At 39.4% G+C, this 19,239-nt stretch overlaps 1 protein-coding gene across 2 annotated transcripts in view; it reads right to left on the bottom strand.

Moving 5' to 3' along the window:
* Nucleotides 1–19,239, bottom strand: part of CDK14 (cyclin dependent kinase 14) — a 455,945-nt gene that overhangs the window by 248,947 nt on the left and 187,759 nt on the right. For both annotated transcript variants that reach the window (XM_058678236.1, XM_058678237.1), the window contains exon 6: nt 11,508–11,602. In XM_058678236.1, coding sequence (XP_058534219.1) covers nt 11,508–11,602 — 95 coding nt within the window. The remainder of the gene's footprint in view (nt 1–11,507; nt 11,603–19,239) is intronic.

The following is a 19,239-nucleotide window of genomic DNA, read 5'->3' as shown; positions in this document are numbered from 1 at the left end:
ACAGAACCAGAAGATTCAGGAATTAGCAGTATCTGCAAGTAAGGAGGGACAGAGTTTACAATATGGAAATCCAAACCATGGGGAATTCAAGTACTTTACAGCAGATATTTAATCCTTAAGTTACCTGTTCACCTAGCTTACACAGTTAACTGTCCTCTTTTCTTTTAACTCTTAAAGATTTATTTATTTTTATTTCAAAGCTAGAGTAACAGAGGAGAGAGCTAGCGAGCGAGCATTCTTTCATCTGGGGTTCACTCTCCAAATGGTGGCAACAGTCAGGGCTGGGATAGGTTGGGAAATTGAACCAGCTAAGACATACCTTCCTGGAACAGGAGGTGTTAGTGTGCTTCTACCCCCATCCTAAACCTGAATTCAGAAAAAATATTCACCAGGAACCATACCATATTGCAGGAGGAGGATAAGAGACAGAGAGGAAGATCTTCTGTCTGATGATTCACTTGCTAAGTGACTGCTACAGCCACAGCTGAGCTGATCTGAAGCCAGGCAGCCCAGAGCTTCTTTTGCATCTCCCTTGCAGGTGCAGGGTCCCAAGGCTTTGGGTCGTCCTCAACTGCTTTCCCAGGCCACAAGCAGGGAGCTGGATGGGAAGCGGGGCCAGTGGGATGAGAACTGGCACCCATGGGAAATCCCAGCACATGCAAGGTGGGGACTTCAGCCACTAGGCAACCATGCCAGGCCCTCGCTAGACTTTGAAATGGTTCACATACTTCATAAAACAGCCTAGCAGTTCCTCAAAAAGAGCTGTAAGGTTACTCAGGACGCTACCCCGAGGTATGGACTCAAAGAACTCGGAACAAACACTCAACACACTAATGTGTAGACCAGCGGTCCTCATTAGCTAAGAGGTGATAAATCCCCAAAGCACCTCCTTTGATACTGGATAAACAAAAGGACGAAAATTCATACCATGGAATATTATTCAGTCTTAAAAAAATGGCATGAAATACTGATGCTACAACAATTAATGTAACATTATGATAAGAAGGCAGTTACAAAATGTGCTAACACAGTTGAACTTCAATAAAATGTCTGCTGAAATCCAGAGACATAAAATGGATCAAGATTACCAAAGACAAGAGCAGGACAGTGAATTCAGAGAGCCCAATGATGGGTATGGGAGTCCTTGTTAAGGGTAAGGAATTAATTGTGGTTCCACAGCTCCGTGAGTACTATAAATCATGAAATTACGTGCTTCAAGAGAGAAATTTTATTACACAAATTATCTCTCAACTGAGCTGCCAAATTAGCAACAAATAACAAATGGAAGAACATCAAATTCTAGATTGGAAAGGTATATCCAATGAAAATAAAGCTGCTCTATAATTTTCAAAACACTACAAAAATAGGAAGACTTTAATGGAAACTAGATGACAATGGATCAGTTCCAATGAAATTCTAGCAATATTTCCAACTAAGAATTCTACCTCTGGCCAAGACGTCAATCAAGCAAAATAGAGATATCTTCAGAAATGCAGTGTCTCAAAAAAAGAAATGACACTCTGTCAAAAAAAGCTGTTAGTTACTGTACACTCTGTGTTTGCCCAAAGAAACAAAAGAAATAACTCCAACCCAAAAGGAAGGGCATCCCTAGGCGTATGCACTAAGGCAAAAGAGCTAAAATTAACAAGAAAATTACATACAAAATTTGTATTAATTGTAAAAGGGTCCAAAGTTGAATAGAGGGGAATAAAGTAATCACAGTATAATATTAGCCTTGCTTACAAAGAACTGCCTGGCATAGGAATGTGAGTACTGAAGGCTACTCTGTGCAAAATTATAGTGCAACTAAACTCAAGTCATAAGGATGGATGGTCAAGAAGGTGGCAGGAAAACCAGGGTCTACATTTCCTTTAAAGCAAAGCAAGTGAAACAGAAGCAATCCTTACTTGGAAATACTAAGTGAATGATCACAATGACAAAAAAAATCAAGAAATGAAAATAAGGACATTTTATTACTCAGAAGGCAATCAGAAACAGTAAAAGAGTGAAAAACTTGGCAATTTAAACTGCTGTTTTATAGCAAATCTAAAATGAATTGATTCTTTAATCTATATGCAATTATATTGCATAAAAACAATTACATCGAAAAAATGAATGATTTAAACCTGGAGTGGTTTAATGTTCCTTGACCAAAAAACAGAATGCACATTAAACTAAAACACTCTGCGATGTTAACTAAACATGTGTAAAATTAAAGACATGATAATAGGGAAACAGAATGCAATGATTATTAGAATGATGGTCATTTATCAAACTACTGATTCTGAAAATTATTGAAAATTCTAATCACCCTATTTTGTATGATGTATAATAATATATACTTATAACTCGGAGCTCAATTTGCTAATGATTTTTTTCTCCAATTACCTAATGGTCTATTCAAACTTAATGCGAAGGTAATTGGAATTATTGATTGCCTTATCCTGATCTCGGCTACTTTAATCAGATGCCAACTTTTCTTTCTTTGCTGATCGTTTCCACTAATTTTCCCTCGCCGATCATTACTGTCAGTCCTGTTACATTTAGTGCATTACTCTGCAGAGTCCCCAAAACGAGTACAGGTTTTTGAGATCATTGTGTTTTCGTAACAATTATAATTCCTGTGAGGGACAGAAATAAGATCAATGAAAAGGTATCAGAGTTTGTTTTTCAAGTAATTTTTAAAGAGTACTTGTCTTCCATATCAGTTCCATACCAGAAAGTGTCTGTAGTTTAAGTTCTAAAATTCTAAAACAGAGTGAGTAAAATAAATTTAAAAACCACAAAGGCATAGCATATTGTCACAAAACTCATCAGTTCTAGAATGGAATACAGGACAGGGTATTTTTGTGGATAATCAGGAATTTAAAAAGTTAGAATAAGGCATGCTTTCATCCTAGGTCATGTGAATTTAAATGATGAATTATGATTTAGGGCTATTGAATATGAATGCTAACACCATGAGGTAAAACCAGAACAAAGAGAGACTGGGTATGATATAAATAAAAATAAAATAAAATCTCAACACCCCATGTGACGATGAACATCACTGAGGGAAATCGTGATTCTCCATCAGATCAGAAAAAGAAGCCATTAGCAAAGGGACAGGCAACAAGTTAACTGACTTTGTCCTGGCAACTACAGAAAACAAGAAGCCAGTAAGAGAGCCTGACCGAAGACAGCCCTTTCATCTCCTTATTCTCTCTCAATCGTTGGGACTTCTGCCTCATGCTGCCTGCACATTCAATACTGAGCACGGTGCTCACGTCTGTTCACACTCGATGCTCCATTCTGAGTGACATGCCCCACCAACACCCCATAGCCTTTCCGGATACATAGCCACATTGTAATGCTCTCTAACCAGCTCTCCATATGTGCAAGACAAACAGTGGCAAAAGCCTTCCACAAAGTCTGAGTCGATTCCACTTCTATGGTTTTCATTAAGACATATATATGTGTTGGAGACCCGGGATACAAGCTGGTCTGTGGCAGCAACGCAACTCAGATGGCTTGTAGAATTCACCCAGTGAGAGCTCACAGACCTCCAGGGCACAGCCTAAATGCAAGGGTATCTCTATGGGTGCCTCCTGGCTCAGAGACGGCAACCCATATTTGTCTGAGGGAACTGAGTAAATGAATCATCAACAGTGAATGGTCACAATGAATCGCATATTTACTTTTTTTTTCAAATGCAAGAGGTTGATAAAATAGATACAAACTCTTGCAATGCTTTGCTATGTGAACTTGGAGTTGCCTGAATTCATGCCACCCTGGGGGAAGATACACGATCAAGCAGCCTCTGGGAAAGGGCATGCACAGGGTATTTGATATCTTCGTCTGGATTTCCAAATCTGCAAGGAGAGGCCTTATTCCTCCACCATGGTTTCAGATGAGACTGAATGGAACAACACCTCTAAATTACATCCTTGAATGCCACTCCCATAAGGCACATAACTCCCCAAGCAGTCTTCGTGATGTCAATGTATTTATCCTCTGCTTGAATAGTTCCAGTAATACAGTGCTCATTGCATTCTACAGATAACACAATTCTAGAGATAACACAAACTTTATGAACATTCTGTGAAAAATTAAGCCAAATCAGGGCCCGGCTACCATGGGGTTAAAGCACATTCCAGGATCCCATATGTCACAGATTCTAATCCCAGAGGCCCTGCTTCCCAGCCAGCTCCCTGCTTATGGCCTGGGAAAGCAGTTGAGCACGGCCAGAGCCTTGGGACCCTGCACCTGCGAGGGAGACGCAAAAGAAGCTCTGGGCTGCCTGGCTTCAGATCAGCTCAGCTCCAGTCATAGCAGCCACTTGGGAAGTGAATCAGTGGACAGAAGATCTTCCTCTCTGTCTCATCCTTTCTGTTTAGCTCACATTCCAATGATGAACAAATAAATCTTTTTTAAAATTAAGTCAAAGCAGCAGCTGCCGAAGTCTTGGGCATGGCTTCGTACCCTGTGGAATCTACAGGACACTTTTTTGTCTACTTTCCTGTATGTTTCCTAGACTCCTGAGGAAACTCTCCGCTCCTCTACCAGACCCATTCTGCCATCTAATCGGCTCCATGCAGCACTGCCTGCTCTGCTTGTAGGTGAGACACAGTTAAGTGCAGAGCACAGCAAAAGTGGCGCTCTTGCCTTTTGTTCTTTTGCTTTCTTTTTAAAAAAGATTTACTTTATTTTTATTGGAAATAGAGATTCACAGAGAGAAGATACAGGAAGATCCTCCATCAGCCAGTCTGTTTCCAAATGGCCACAACAGCTGGAGCTGAGCCAATCTGAAGCCAGGAGCCAGAGTTTCTTCCAGGTCTCCCGTGTGAATTCAGGGTCCCAAAGCCTTGGGCCATCCTCCACTGTTGTCCCATGCCATAAGCTGGTTGCCAGATGGGAAGTGGAGCAGCTGGGACATGAACCATTGCCCATACGAGATCCTGGTGCTTACAGGGAGAGGATTGGCTAACCAAGCTATGGCACCAGGCCCTCTGGATTTGCTTTTATAAAGTGGTCATATCTCAATGTCAGAAGAAGCTCCTTGTCTTTTTATAAACAGCAACTATGTGGAAGCTATCTTTCTTCCACCCCGTTCTTCTGCATTAGGTTAAACTGATTCCTTAAAAATAAATCAATAAAAATAAAAATCACGATTTTATTTAACCCCTCAGCCATTCACCTTGTAGGTTAGATTCAACATTTCAGTAAATTCTTTTTCATCCTTGACTCCATCATCTCAAGCATTAATTATGGCTCTCGGCTGTAACACACAAACAAGTCATGCATGTCATCAAAATGTCTTCATCCGAGTCATTAATAAAAATATCAAGTAGAACAGGGTCAAGGACGATGCCCTGAAGCACTCCCCAAAAGACCTTCCTCCACACTGATCCCAATCCGTTAATCAATAGGCTCTGAATAAACTTATTCAACCAAAGTGAAAAAAAAAATAAACCCTTTTCATTTTTATTCTATTTTAAGGCGTCTCACAAGGAAAGTGATAAATTTTCTGGACTCAGGAAAGAAGACCAGTTCTTGCATAAACAGAATTAAGATTATCAAGTTTTAACGTGTATGAATTTGAATTTCACCAACGTTCTCCAGTAAGTTTAAGTAGCTACATCTCAAATACGTGTTTCTGATCACCTTTTAAAAACCAGCACTCTTTTTGTCCATTTGCATTGGTGATTATAAATAAAAGATTCAAAGCAACAGAAACATGAAAATGTCACCTGTAATTCATTTGACACTTGAGATGTAACTTAAATAGGACCAGAAAATAAACTCATTCTAGAGGACACCCAAGACATGTTTTGCAGGAGAGCAGGATGAGGGGCAGGAAAGCATTGGAAGAGAATCAAGGAAAGCACTCATTGTATTTAAATGTAGTCCTATGTTGGGAAAATTCTGGATTTTTAAATCTTAAAGAGAGACAAGACCCATTCATTACCAGAAAAGCCGAAACACTTAAGACGCTTTCTCAGCCTTCTGTAGAGCCAAATCCAGCCCGCCACTCTACCTCCATCAACCGAACACAACAAATCCCGGCTTAGCGAGAGGAGCCAAGATCCCACGGCAGCAAAGGTACTTCAGCAGCAGAGCAGCAGGAGCTGGTCACGCAGGGCAGCCAGGCCAGCAAGGAACAGCGCCCAGTGCCCACACTTCTGGTGGCAGCAGTGTTCTCAGGAGGCAGTTCCGTGGCATAATGTAGGTTTCAGTCCTGCCAGTCTAATCTCACATTTTTTCCTGTCCTTTTTTTAACTTCTTCCCAATATGTCTGTCAGCCAAATAATATCCCCAATAAGCTTTCCTGATTAAAGTTGCCAAGCATAATCTCTTGTTGCTTGGAGAGCTCCAGTACATGCAACCAAGCAGCCAGATGCATTAATTCCTTTGAAACACCGAGGGAATCGCTGGTCATTTCAAAGTCTGAAGCCTGCTCTAATTTTGATGGAGCCTGATTTGCTATAATCTTCTCCCTAGCAAATATTTGCTTCAGTAGGAAAAAGCAGACTACAGAATAGATGGAAAAGAAAGAATATACAGACAGCCAAAAAATTTTTTTAATTTAAAAAATACAAATACCTTTTCTTGATTGCTTGCTTTAAAGGGTGAATCTATTATAGTCTCCCTCTTCCTGCTCCAAATGCCATTCACCCACTTCAACAAAGTCTTTGGTAAGCACCTCCTATGGGCCAAATGCTTCACCGGGGACTGCAGAGATGGCCCTTCTACTTGTGAAATTTTGTCTGCCTCTGTATCGAGTAAATGTTTTATCTGCAATTATGAATAACGTCCTTCTTTACTGGTAGAACTTTTCCAACACTCCTAGCCATTATTCAGTCCTTACCACTTTGACTTCGAATGGTGGAGGGCTCTAGTGTTCAGTCCTACATTTCTTTATTCATACGGTGTAATGCTTATTGACTCAAGCATAACTTCTCAAATGCTGTAGCCCCAGTGCAATAATTATTACATTATTGTCACAATGCCATGTGTTGGGCTTTCATAGAGGGAGTTGTAGAAACAACTTATCTAAGCTCCCCCCAGTGTCTGTGAAGCTAGAAGGTGACATGCAGCACCTCAGCTACACACTGAGTTGTCTTCGGTCCTATATTTAGCACCCAACTTGACCTTGTCTGATGGGGTATCAGTTTTCATCCAAGTAGTCCAGGACTTTTCCCTGTGTATATATGGTATCCTCGGCAAGATGCCTAGAATTCTAACATGACTGATCAGGATTCTCAGGAATACAAAAAACCTAAGTTAGTCATGAGATCCATAATTGGTAACACTGCCCCTTTTACCACTCTGCCTTGGTAAAGGGGTATGGATGATATGAGGGTGTGCGTACTAGGTGTGGTTCATTTGGACTTGCAACACAGATCCAAACTGGCGATCATATCTACTTCTCTTTTTAAAATAATGTGTGTGGCTCAGGCAATTTCCAAATCTCTTTAATCTCCCAAATGCAAGACTGATGTTCAACAGTCTCTGGCATCTTCAGTTGCATGTGTAACAGGCATCTATGACTTCATACTGGGCACACATACTACACTAGCTAAAGCGATGACCTGGGGGTCATCACCAACTCCCCTTTGTCTCTCAATCACATAAAATTTCACGCAGAATCCCACTGCGTCCCAGAGGATGTCAACTCAATGCCTACATCAATCTGAACTGGTAATGCTACCTGTTTAGAACCTGCCCACCTTCAGCCCATTTTCCCAAGAGCATCCACAGAAACCCGATTAAAATAAAGTCACATTAAACCATATCTCTGTTCTGCACCCTTTACTGACTCCATCTCACCCTGAGTTAAACCCAAAAGTATGACTATAACACCTTATGAAGCCAAAGGATTTGAACTTCAACCAGGTCTCTGAATTCCTCCTTTCATCCTTGTTCACTCCATCCCAGCCACAGGAATCCGGCTGCATCACACACGATTATTTCATCTGGAATGTTCTTCAAATACAAGGGGGCCTCCCTCATTGATCTCCTTCAGATTTCTTAAAGAATTTTACCTCCCACCTTCCCTGTGATCACCTCCATTTAGAATTCATGAATACACACATCGTTTGTCTCAAAAGAAAGCAGAAAATGTTTATTGGCTCTTAGTTTTTTCTGAAAGCTGGTGGAGAGATAGTGTTTTCCAAGAATAGATGTTGTATATAAGTATGCAAATTAAAGAGTTCTTCACAGATTTACAAACCAAGCAGAGAACAAAATAATAGGTTAAATGGTGTCACTGGGTGAAAAGGCAGAACCTAACTTTTAGCTTCCACACTTGAATCCTGACAACATACGTGCTGTGGAACATCATTCTGTGAAGGCAAGTCCACACAGGCGGGTGAGAGGGGCAAACAGCAGCCACAGAGACATTCAGATCACATCCAGATACAGGCTAGGCTTATTTTAATTCTATTGACGAGACTAACAACCTTAGTAAATCAGCCTAAAGCTCTCCAGACACTATTCCTCATCGACAGAATATCAGATCAAGGCGCATGCCCTACCTACCCCAAAGGACTAAAGGGAGAGTCTAATGGTAATATCAGAGCTTTGTAAAATGGAAAGCACTACAAAAACACCTGCAGAAGTTTCCAAAAATCTATAAACCACTTTATTTGCATTTGGTGACACAGATTTTCAAGGCTATCAGGGTAACAAGCATATTCATCACCTCCCCAATTTTTTCTATGCTTTTATTATCATTATTATTTGATGGCAGGGCATACAACAAAAATACACCCTCCTAACAAATTCTGACATATACATATTGCACTCCTGAGACACTACGTTGCACAGCAGACATTTAGAACTGAACCGTCTTGTGTAACTGAAGCCCTGCTTCCACTGAGCCACTGCCCATGTCTCCCTCCAACCTTCTCCCTTGGCATTTTTCATTCTATTTTGCTAGCTGTATATGAGACTCCTTCCAGGGAGTTACTGACTTGTCGTCTACATCTGACAACTAGTGTATAAGGCCCTGAAAATGGCCCATCTCCCACGCACCCACATGCTAGCTGAGTTAAGACACCAAAACCTTTAGAGGACCCTTCCCAGCACACTCCTAACCTTGCAGCCTCCTGGTCATTGCAACTACACAATTTGAAAAGTTGTTACCTATTGGAGTTAAGTTGCTGCTCAAGAAGCCCACACTCCATAGCAGGGATCCAGATTGGGTTCTGATCTACCTCCTGCCAACTCACACCCTAAGATGATAATTCAGATGACAGCTCAAGTACCCGGTTCCCTGCCATTCTGCAGGACCAGAAAGGAGCGGTGCACTATGGTCCTCAGAGTGGCCAAACCCTGGCTGCTGTGGGCATTTAGGGGATGGATATAAACTCTGCCTCAGTCTCATGGAATCTCTTTGCCTTTCAAATGAAATAATTCTAAGAGTATAAAAGGTTTCAGAATGTTTTAGAAATTTTTCATGCTATTCCAGATATTCAAGAATATTCTATTAGCTGTCGAATCACTTTCAGGATAATGATTAAAAGTAATTTCATCAAGTAGTTCTTCCATACAATTAATTTTTCATGTCCTATTTCATGATTCTGCATCTTAGGTTTTTGGGTTTTTTTGAAACCTAAAATGTCATATTTGTAAAAACAACATAGAAGGGTGAGGTTAGAGAGTTCTATTTTTAAAGATGAACTTACACTCTTACATCCATTATTGTGAGATTCCTATACTTGGTGAGGCATAGACTACACAGGTACACACAAACCCCTTGAAAACTTCATCAGGAAGTCAAAGCAGAAAATTCACTAGTGCCTAAGGTATTGTTTACCTTTAGGGCCAGCACTGTGGCACAGTGAGATAACAGCCAACTCCTGTGCTGCCTACATCCAATATGACCACAAGTTCCAATCCCTTCAAGGTCCGATTGCTCTACTTCTGATCCATCTTCCTGCTACTTTGGCTGGGAAGGCACTGGAGACCCCTGCCATCCAAGTGGAAGACCTGGGGGAGTTCCAGACTCCTGGCTTCTACCTGGCTCCAGCCCTGGCCATCATGGCCACCTGGAAGAGCGAACCAGCACACAGAAAAGTCTCTTTTTCTTTCTTTATCTTTCAGATACTTTTTGTTAAAACAAAACAGATTTGGAAGACATAGTCTCACCTTTTTCTTAATTTTTTCTACATGGCATTATTGACTGTGTGGTCAAAACTTTTTGATTTATCCAATTGAAGAGGGAAACAAGTATATTTTTGAAATCTCTTTGTTATAGAACATTTTAAAAGTAGTCTAGTTAGAAGAATCTAGGTTTAACTGAAATATGTAAAGTAAACACACTTAAAAATATGAATCCAAAAATGTGTACCCTAAATCAGCTGAATACATCGACTTCAAAATCAGGGATTCAACAGAAGAAATTATATTTCTATTGATGTGTGAATCTGCATACATTCTTGGTTGCATGTAATATATGCAACTGCTCAATTGCTAGCTGTCCTTGCAGCCACATTACCATATTATTCAAATGAATCTATCATTTATATGTAAATAGACAAGATGAATGGCTTCTTCATTAGACAACAATTTTCAAATGACAAACACTCTCAGGCATCGGCAAGATAAAACTGCTGTACATACTCATTCTTTCGTATTTTTAAAGGAAAAATGTAAACTATTTCAAATTTTTTGTACTTTTTTGTAGTACGGTAAATACAATATGCAACCTTAATATATTCACAGTACCAACAGCCATTGTTTTCAATAGAAGTCTGCACCAATGTCATTTGTTTCTTATAAATTACATGTTCTCAGATCCATCTGTGAAAATTGGGATGTTAATGATCATGGTTACATTTCATGATTCTACAGTTAAATGCCGCAGTCATACTACACAAATACCATATGGTTTTCTAAGGGAAACGGAGAAAGATTAATTATGAGTTCAAGTCCAAGTCTGCCTGCAGTGACACTCTCAACACAATAAGATCATTCCATTGTGTGCCATGCAAATTGGAAGTTTTAATTAACAACTGAAATGTCAACTGAGGGAAAGAACTTTGAAGTCTAAATTCTATGTATCCGATTTTCCTCTGCCACACACATACAAAATATGCTAATAAGGATTTTTTTAAAATAGCAGAGAAACAGCTTCTAAGTCTTCCTGGTTCATTCCCCAGATGTTCACAATAGCCAGGACTATTGTGAGCCAACGCCTGGATCCAGAAACTCTATCCAGGTTTCCCATGCAAATGGCAGAAACCCAAATGGCTGAGCCACCACCGTTGTTTTCCAGGGACTGCATTAACAAGAATCAGGTAAAAAATACACATTTTACAGAGATAAAATATTTAATGAAAATCTAAGTTAACAATTTCTGGATTTTTATTTTAAGATCTATATTACTCAAATGTCTTTTAACAGGGCCACTGTTTGTGCAAAACTGCCAAGTCTCACAACAGCCACTGGTAGATAAAACTTTGTAACAACATTGTAAGACTTACATTCCAACTTTATAACTCTAAAATTCTCACTTCACTTACCACATATTCAAACACAAGTGTCAGTGTCTCCTTGGTATGGATGATGTCATGAAGCAGCACTATGTTGGCATGCTTTAGTCCTTTTAACAGAGAAGCTGTAAGATAAAGTGGATAGAAACATGATTTACTGTAGCTATCAGCCAACTAATACGCTTCATTCTCATTTTGGCACATTGTCAATGAAAAAGAACTCATTTCTTAGGTTCAAAGCCAGGAACAATCAAGGATGAAGAGGTAGAAGAACAGTTTCCATTTGGAAGAGCTCCCCCTACACAATCACTGCCCAATTATTTCATTGGTCATTTGTAATTAATCTCTACTTAGGTTGCATTATGGTCACATAAGAGATCTGGCATAAGTTCAGTTCTTCTTAAGTTGCTTAAGTTGGTCTGGGATACACATTTTGCTCATGTTAAATGGAGAGTTCAACAAATGTTAACTGTTATTTAATGATGTTAACTGAGTTCTTCTATCTTTATTGACTATATGAATTATGGTTCTCTCAACTTCTGAGGGGAAGGGAGTGACATTTCCAAATGTTACTGGATTTTCCTTCCACTGTTTCACTTTCCAGTTGGCCACAATGGCTAGCCCTGGGCCAGAACAATGACTGCAGCCAGGAGCTTCAGCTGGGTCTTCCATCAGACCGAAGTATTTGGACATCTGCTGCTGCATTTCCCAGGACACTAACAGGGAGATAGACTGGAAGCAGAGCTACTAGAACACCAACTGTTGCCTCTAACCGATGTTGTAGGGGAGATTTAACTGCTACATCATGATGCTGGTCCCATGTTTTGTGACTTCTTACAGCAGTTTTCAATTGATGTGAGCTTTTTAATTTCTATTCATTTAATGCACTGAGTTCCTAAAGTTTGAAACTCTTCTCTTGCCACATCTGCCCTCTTCCCTGTGGGTTTTATGGATGGTGCTGATAGCAGCAAGGTAGATTTTAGGCATGCTTTCTTGTTCATAATGGATTAATAGTTCCCATATTTATTTAAGTCTCTTCCACCAAAGGGAGCATGGACCATCAGGCTCCTGGCTTTGCCCTGGCTCAGCATCAGTTGTTACAGGTACTTCGAGAGTAAATCAGCAGATCAAAAATCTTTACCTATTTCTGTTTCTCTCAAGTTTCAATTAAATTAAAATTTTAAATTTTAAAAAGAAAATTATATACATCAAATCAGACTCTCTTTACCAGAGCTCAGTGCCCCCCATAAACATTTCAATTTTCATAAATGCCACAAATGATGTAACTTGGAGGTTTAGCTATATTTTTAACCATTTCTCTATAATGCACTGTGCAAATGGAACTTCAATGTCATGAATGTTTACAACATTACAAATTAAATTCGTCTTTGGATTTAGCCTTACAACTTTCCAACTCCATGTTAGGAAAAAGAATTCTTATTATCGAAAGACAAGCAGGACCTGGAGCAAGGGCTCAGTGGCTAAATCCTTGCCTTGCACACAGTAGGGTCCAACGTAGGTGTCAGTTCACGCCTTGATTGCTCTACTTCCCATCCAGCTCCCTGTTCTGACCTGGAAAAAGCAGTACAGGTTGATTCAAAGCCCTGGGACACTGCATCTGCATGGGAGACCTGGAACAAGCTCCTGGCTCCTGGCTCCTGGCTCCTGGCTTCAGATAAGCTCAGCTCACGCCATTATGTCCACTTGGGAAGTGGGCCAGTAGATGGAAGATATTTCTGTCTCTCCTGTTTGTAAATCTACCTTTCCAATAAAAATAAATCCTAAAAAAAGACGAGGAAATTGTGTTGAAAATATTATGCAATGGAAGCAACCTATCCAATTAAATATTCAAAATCCTTACTAAATTACATATTAGCATTTTTATACTCTTTAATTATGAGTATTAATTCAAGAAGAAACTATTCTTCCATCAGTAGTAATACAGGTAGTAAGAATTATTGTTCCCTAAGCAAAAATCATTCCAGTTCAGAAAGATCACACATTTCCTCCACCATTTTAAAAACACTGTACCTTCAATTTTTAATTTTACTTAAGATTGCACAATCTGAACAGGGGATGCTGGAGTGTTAACATGCACTCCATCAAACATTTACAATAATTCATTTATTCATCAAATATTTACTAAGAAGATGTAGACACTTGTATCCAATGTAGGCATGAACAATACTAAATGATACTGCAAGACTGTGTCTTTAAAAAGAGTCATCACATTGAGAATGACTCCTAACAGAAACTATGGAATGTACATGAAATCATGTGTTGATACAAGTATGTCAATTGCAAGAGATGTACCATCCTGGGAACTGGCAGGGACCCTTGTAGTTAGAGTTTGTACATGTGCAGGGTCCCTGCAAACTGTAAATGGGAACTCTTGGTACTGTCCACTCAGTTTTGCTGTGAACCGACAACTGCTCTAAGATTAGCTCTTTCTAAAAGAAAAAAATTCAAATATTTACCTATGCTTAAGCACAGTGAAACAAAAAGTAAGTTTTCACTATGTAATATTTAATGCAAATAAACTAATATTTGAAATATGGAGTATCAAGGAAAGAAACAGCTCTACTGGACAGTCCCTAAGGAAGGCAAAGAGAAAACACACAGACCGATAACTTCTCACAGATCTCATGAATATGCATTCCAGTCATTATAGTAACCACTGCTGCTGTCAGTTTCAGGTGCCTTAATGGCATATAACTGCTTCAGTACAGTATACCATCTCTTTAATCCTAAATGGTGCTGCGTAAACACATAGTCTGTTACAACATCAGTCATCCACACGGACAGCTGATGGGTGTCGCTGACTCCAACACAAAGACCACAGGAGTGTATTCCCATCAAAACTAAGTCAGCAACATCGGTGTATATTCTGAACAAGAGGAGACAAGCTAACCATTATACAGGCGCCCTCTTTTCTGTCATAGGCACAACTCTCAAGAGCAAGGTTTGCACAACAAAGTCCTTACACTAAAATTACTTACATATTTAAGTTTTATAAATTACAATAGTAAATAACTACACACTAAAATCATAGCACCTAATCTCTGAAGAAATAATCACAGCAGACTTTCCAGACTTGCCATACAATATTATTTTTTATCTTGTCCCATTTCATTTTTCAAGTTACCCCCTAGGGCTGTCACACTCAGTGCTGATCCATCATGATGGGCAACGGCTCTAGACAAACTCTGAAGCTTCCGTCTCAACTGTGAATCACCGCGAAGACCCTTTTCCCTTGCGCCATCACAGCCTCTCTCACGATGCACACCTAAATTGTTTCTCATTGCTCAAAGTAACATCCAAACACTCATCATTTCCCACATGTTTTTTCCTCTACAATTCTAGTGAAATCAAATGCCTACCATCATTCAACCAGGGGAAAAATAATTTTTTTCCTGACAATTATTAATAGCACAGAGAAAAGCATGTCATTTGTTATATTTTTGTGTACTTCTACATAAAGCCTAAAAGCTTCCATATTTTATCCTAAAGTCCTGATTATTGCTGATTTTGGATTTCAGAACACATTTATATAAATCTCTAAAACACATTGTCAGTTACATAAACACCAATATATGAATTCAAAAAGCCAGCCCTCTTTAAGATCAACATTCTGAATCTGCACATGGGAGAGGTTAGAGTCATTCATTTCAAGCTGATGTAAGAAAAAGACAGCATTAAAGGGTGGAAAGCAGACTTGAGTATCTACCAACACCAGGTGAATGACAGATATGGCCACGTTTGCACCTGTGCTGGATACAGCACTCACACTGTTCCAGTCCAGGAGATGAGTCAGCTTGGCTGCCAAGTCTGTCCAGTGATTGGCGCTTACAAGTACTGGAGCTGCCATGTCTCCTTCTCCAAGACCAACACTGACAAAATAACACCCTGCATAGTCCTAATGTTATCATATATATGCCACATGTTATTTTCTCATCGTTTACATACAAAACAAATCCTGCAATATCAGTGTTAGTAATTCCAGCATACTTGGCTTCCTCAGATATTTTAGGTAAACATATGGCAACACGTTAAATTCATTCCACCAGGGATGGTTGAAAAGGCACAACAGTGTAAGAAATACAAAGTGTGAGAATTAGGGTTCCGGATAAAAGTTACAACAAAGGTTTTAGAACTGTGATGTCAAAAAAATATGGAGATGAGAACATGGTCTTCTTCATGAAAGTAAGTGCTCCCTTCCTTCCATAAAGTCCTCACAGAAACCCTCCCTTGGGTAAGCAGCAGGATCCTAACACGTACTCCACACACACATTCACACCACTGCCTACCACACTGAGCACCAACAACTTAACTTTCCAACTTGAAGGCAACAAATCTCCTGCCAACATTAATCCCATTATGACTAAAATACATTTTGGATTAAATCACATCAGAATAAGTTCGTTTTATAATGCTCCCAGTGTAGGGTTCAAAGGAGTGCTAATAAAAACAACTAAAACTCATTAATACTAGAAATGTTTTTCCAGGTCATTATTTGGATATCCAACTAGCAACTTCGAGTTCATACACTTACACAACACATCCTCCATCACTTCCACTTCTGCCTCTGGAAAGAAACAGTATATTCAGTTTCCTTTCACTTTTTTTTAATATGTTCTTTTTCAGTGGGGTGCAAATGAGGAACCACTTCCTCACTTTATCAGAAGACAAGAATTGCTGCCCATAAAACCCATGCAGTCAACCATACCTCAAATTACAAAGAACAAGCATCAACTTTTACTTTCAATCTATAGACACACAGCTAGAAGGATTCATTCAGTTCAGTGCTGCATTTAGAAGATGCATATTAAGTGTTAGCTGAATAACACACACGTGCATGATAAAAATCAAACCTTTAAATGGAATGCCATAAATCACTGCAAGCAGCACAGTTCCCACTATCGCTGCAGTCTAATTATCTTAAAACCATATGGTTAGGTCAGTTTGGATTTGTTGATCACGATACATCCGTTCTCATCCTTACATTAACTGACCAGCACGCTGAGGCTTTATTTTTCACTGGATTTCAACAAGAAGCAAAGAAACTGCCTTTAGAATGCCATTAGGAGTCTTCTTTTCCTAAGTGGGTGAAATGCTGTATACTAATGCTGTAACTAAAAAGGCATTATTCTATTTCCACTCATATTTCAGATTACAGAATGATGGTAAAAGATTTGCTTTGAAAGTATAATGTGTTTCCAGAAGCTCATGTCAGGAACTAAAATTGCATGCTAATATTTTACACAGCATGAGATAAAATCACAAACAATAAGGCACCATCGTTGAATAAAGAAAGAAAGGGCGCTCACCACAGGTGGACTTAAAGCAGACCCACATCCAATACACAGATGGTTTGGTCAGTTCATTGCTTAAAATGCTAAGTATTTAAAGATCAGACAATTGCACTTAAGATGCAAAGCTCCAGCTTTTCAAGCAAAATCAGAGTCCTTGTCATCCTGTGCTCCACAAATGAAATTGGAGCAGCAAACATCACTCCTCTGCCAGCTGGCATGGGTTCTCACACCTGCTATTTGCTGGACCTCTAAATTTATGATCCATCAACTGGCATCTGACTGTCAGGTGTAAAGCCCAACATCTCTTTGATTACACAAGAAACAATTCTGAGGAAATAAAGAGGCAAGAGAACGAGGGTTTTATGGGTCCTATAAATCAATGGAAGAGTCAGATGAGGAACAACTGGGGGAACAAGAAGGAAGCTAGAACAGAATGGCCATAATTCCTGACAAACAGAAGTAAAATTGCATCAAATTGTATATCTTCAAGCTCCAGACATTCAGGGGGTGAAAGAGACTGATTGCAGCTGAGAACTCTTTCCAGGATGAATACCATGGCTGGAATCATGTCCAAAAAAAAAAGTCACACCCTTTGGGATGTCCCTTGTTCTCTCTAGTCTGCTATTGCTCCGATTTCCTTCTTGCAGACTGAGAAACACCAAACAGGCATTAAAACTCTGAAGTTACTCCCTAGGACAAGGAAACTAAAGTAACAAAACAGACACATCCAAGGTAGCAACAAAGGACAGCCACACTGGACTAAGAGCCAAGCTTCTCATACTCAATTACACTCCAGTCTTTTCTCAGTAAAATCAAAGTCTTATGAACAAACTATGGGCCCAGTTTATAATGGGTTGGCAGAGTTCTCTCACCCAGCCAGCACACAAGGCAGGAACAGAAGAGGGAGGAAGACAACCATAGAATAGGAAAACAAATCTGTGAAATTCAGAATAAATTAATGCACTTAATGCCTAATAATGACAACTGTGTGAGGAAATAAGTCTAAACTATTTGGAGTCAGAGTGTAATTGTTGTTATGGGGAAGAACAATCAACACCTACCAAAAATAAAATCTGTTCTCAAAGCCCTTAAACTAGCATGTCTCATGGAAATTTCTTTACAGACATAGGGGCAGAGAGAAGCAAAGACTTATTATAAAGAGGGATTAATTTCATTATTGTTCATAAAGAGGGAAAACTATAAATAATCAATAGTCATTCATTGTGTTCTACTTAAAATAAAATATGGCATACCCAAATAACAGAATGGTTTACTTATATTGTTATTGAGTTATTAAAAATATGCAGTACTAGTATATGCTTAATTATATACAAATAGGTCTAAGGTATATTTGAGAAGGGAGAAGAACATCAAGTTGAGAAGATGTATACATTTAAACAGAAAATGATTGGTAGAGGTCTACCCTACAAGTTACAGAGGTTACCTATGCAGAATGACATAGAACTTGGGGAATAAAGTGTAGATGGGCTGCTGGTTTACTTTTTATCTTATGCTTATTATTTAGCTAAAATTGCTTTACTTAAACTTTTTTTTAGAAATGTAGCTAATAAAATAGAAATGTTTTAAAATTTTCTTGTTTTCAACTCTCAAGCAGCTATCTACTTTAAAACCTGTTCATTCATTTGACTGTTACTATTAAACAGCTGTGTTCTGTGATTATCTAATCTTGGAAGACAGGGGACAGTACAAGTGCTAGAAGACCTGCAACATTTTATCTTGGAATATAAATGAGAATCACCCGACCCCTTGTAGTATTACTGATAAGCATCCAAGAACAAGTCTGGATGCTTTATTATGAGGTACCTATAGAAATGCTTTGATAAGTACAACTACCAGCCCTGCTACCCCAGGTAAGAAAAAGCAATGGAATTAGAAATTGCTATAAGCAGAGAGGGATTTTAGTAAAGAAGAAGACAGAAATAAGGTCCTACTTGCCCCTGCTCTTTTATATAGAACAACTTTGTGTAAATGGACCAACCAGAAAGCAACCTGCTCCTGACACGCATAAGAGGAAAAAGAGGGGTCATTATAATAGCAAAGTCTATCGAATCTGCGCCCAAAGCTGCACTGTTATGCACCATTTTATAATTCAGATGACACTTAGTGGTTCCCAATGAATCACGTCACAAAAGCAATGCAAGCAATCATCAAGTGATGACTGACTAATTGTACCCAGGGCTGGGCACACACACTCTTCCTGGGCCATGGTACTAATCCACTCTGCAATGCACATCCCTCTTTAGCAGATGATGTGCTGCCCAGTGCAGTGCAAAGGAGCAAAGGTGCTCCTTCCAGCAAACTGAGCTGTCTCCACACATACATTCCTGAAAGCAGTCGAGCAAATGGGCAGCGAAAGCACAGACTGTGTTGCTCCAAGGAAGGATCTTATCTAACTTTTTTGTGGGCAGAACTTCCATGCGAGAGCAGGT

Source organism: Ochotona princeps, chromosome 20, assembly GCF_030435755.1.
Source record: "Ochotona princeps isolate mOchPri1 chromosome 20, mOchPri1.hap1, whole genome shotgun sequence".
Lineage (NCBI taxonomy): Eukaryota > Metazoa > Chordata > Mammalia > Lagomorpha > Ochotonidae > Ochotona > Ochotona princeps.
Note: the sequence above shows the minus strand (reverse complement) of the source record. Positions and strands in the feature narration are given on the sequence as shown.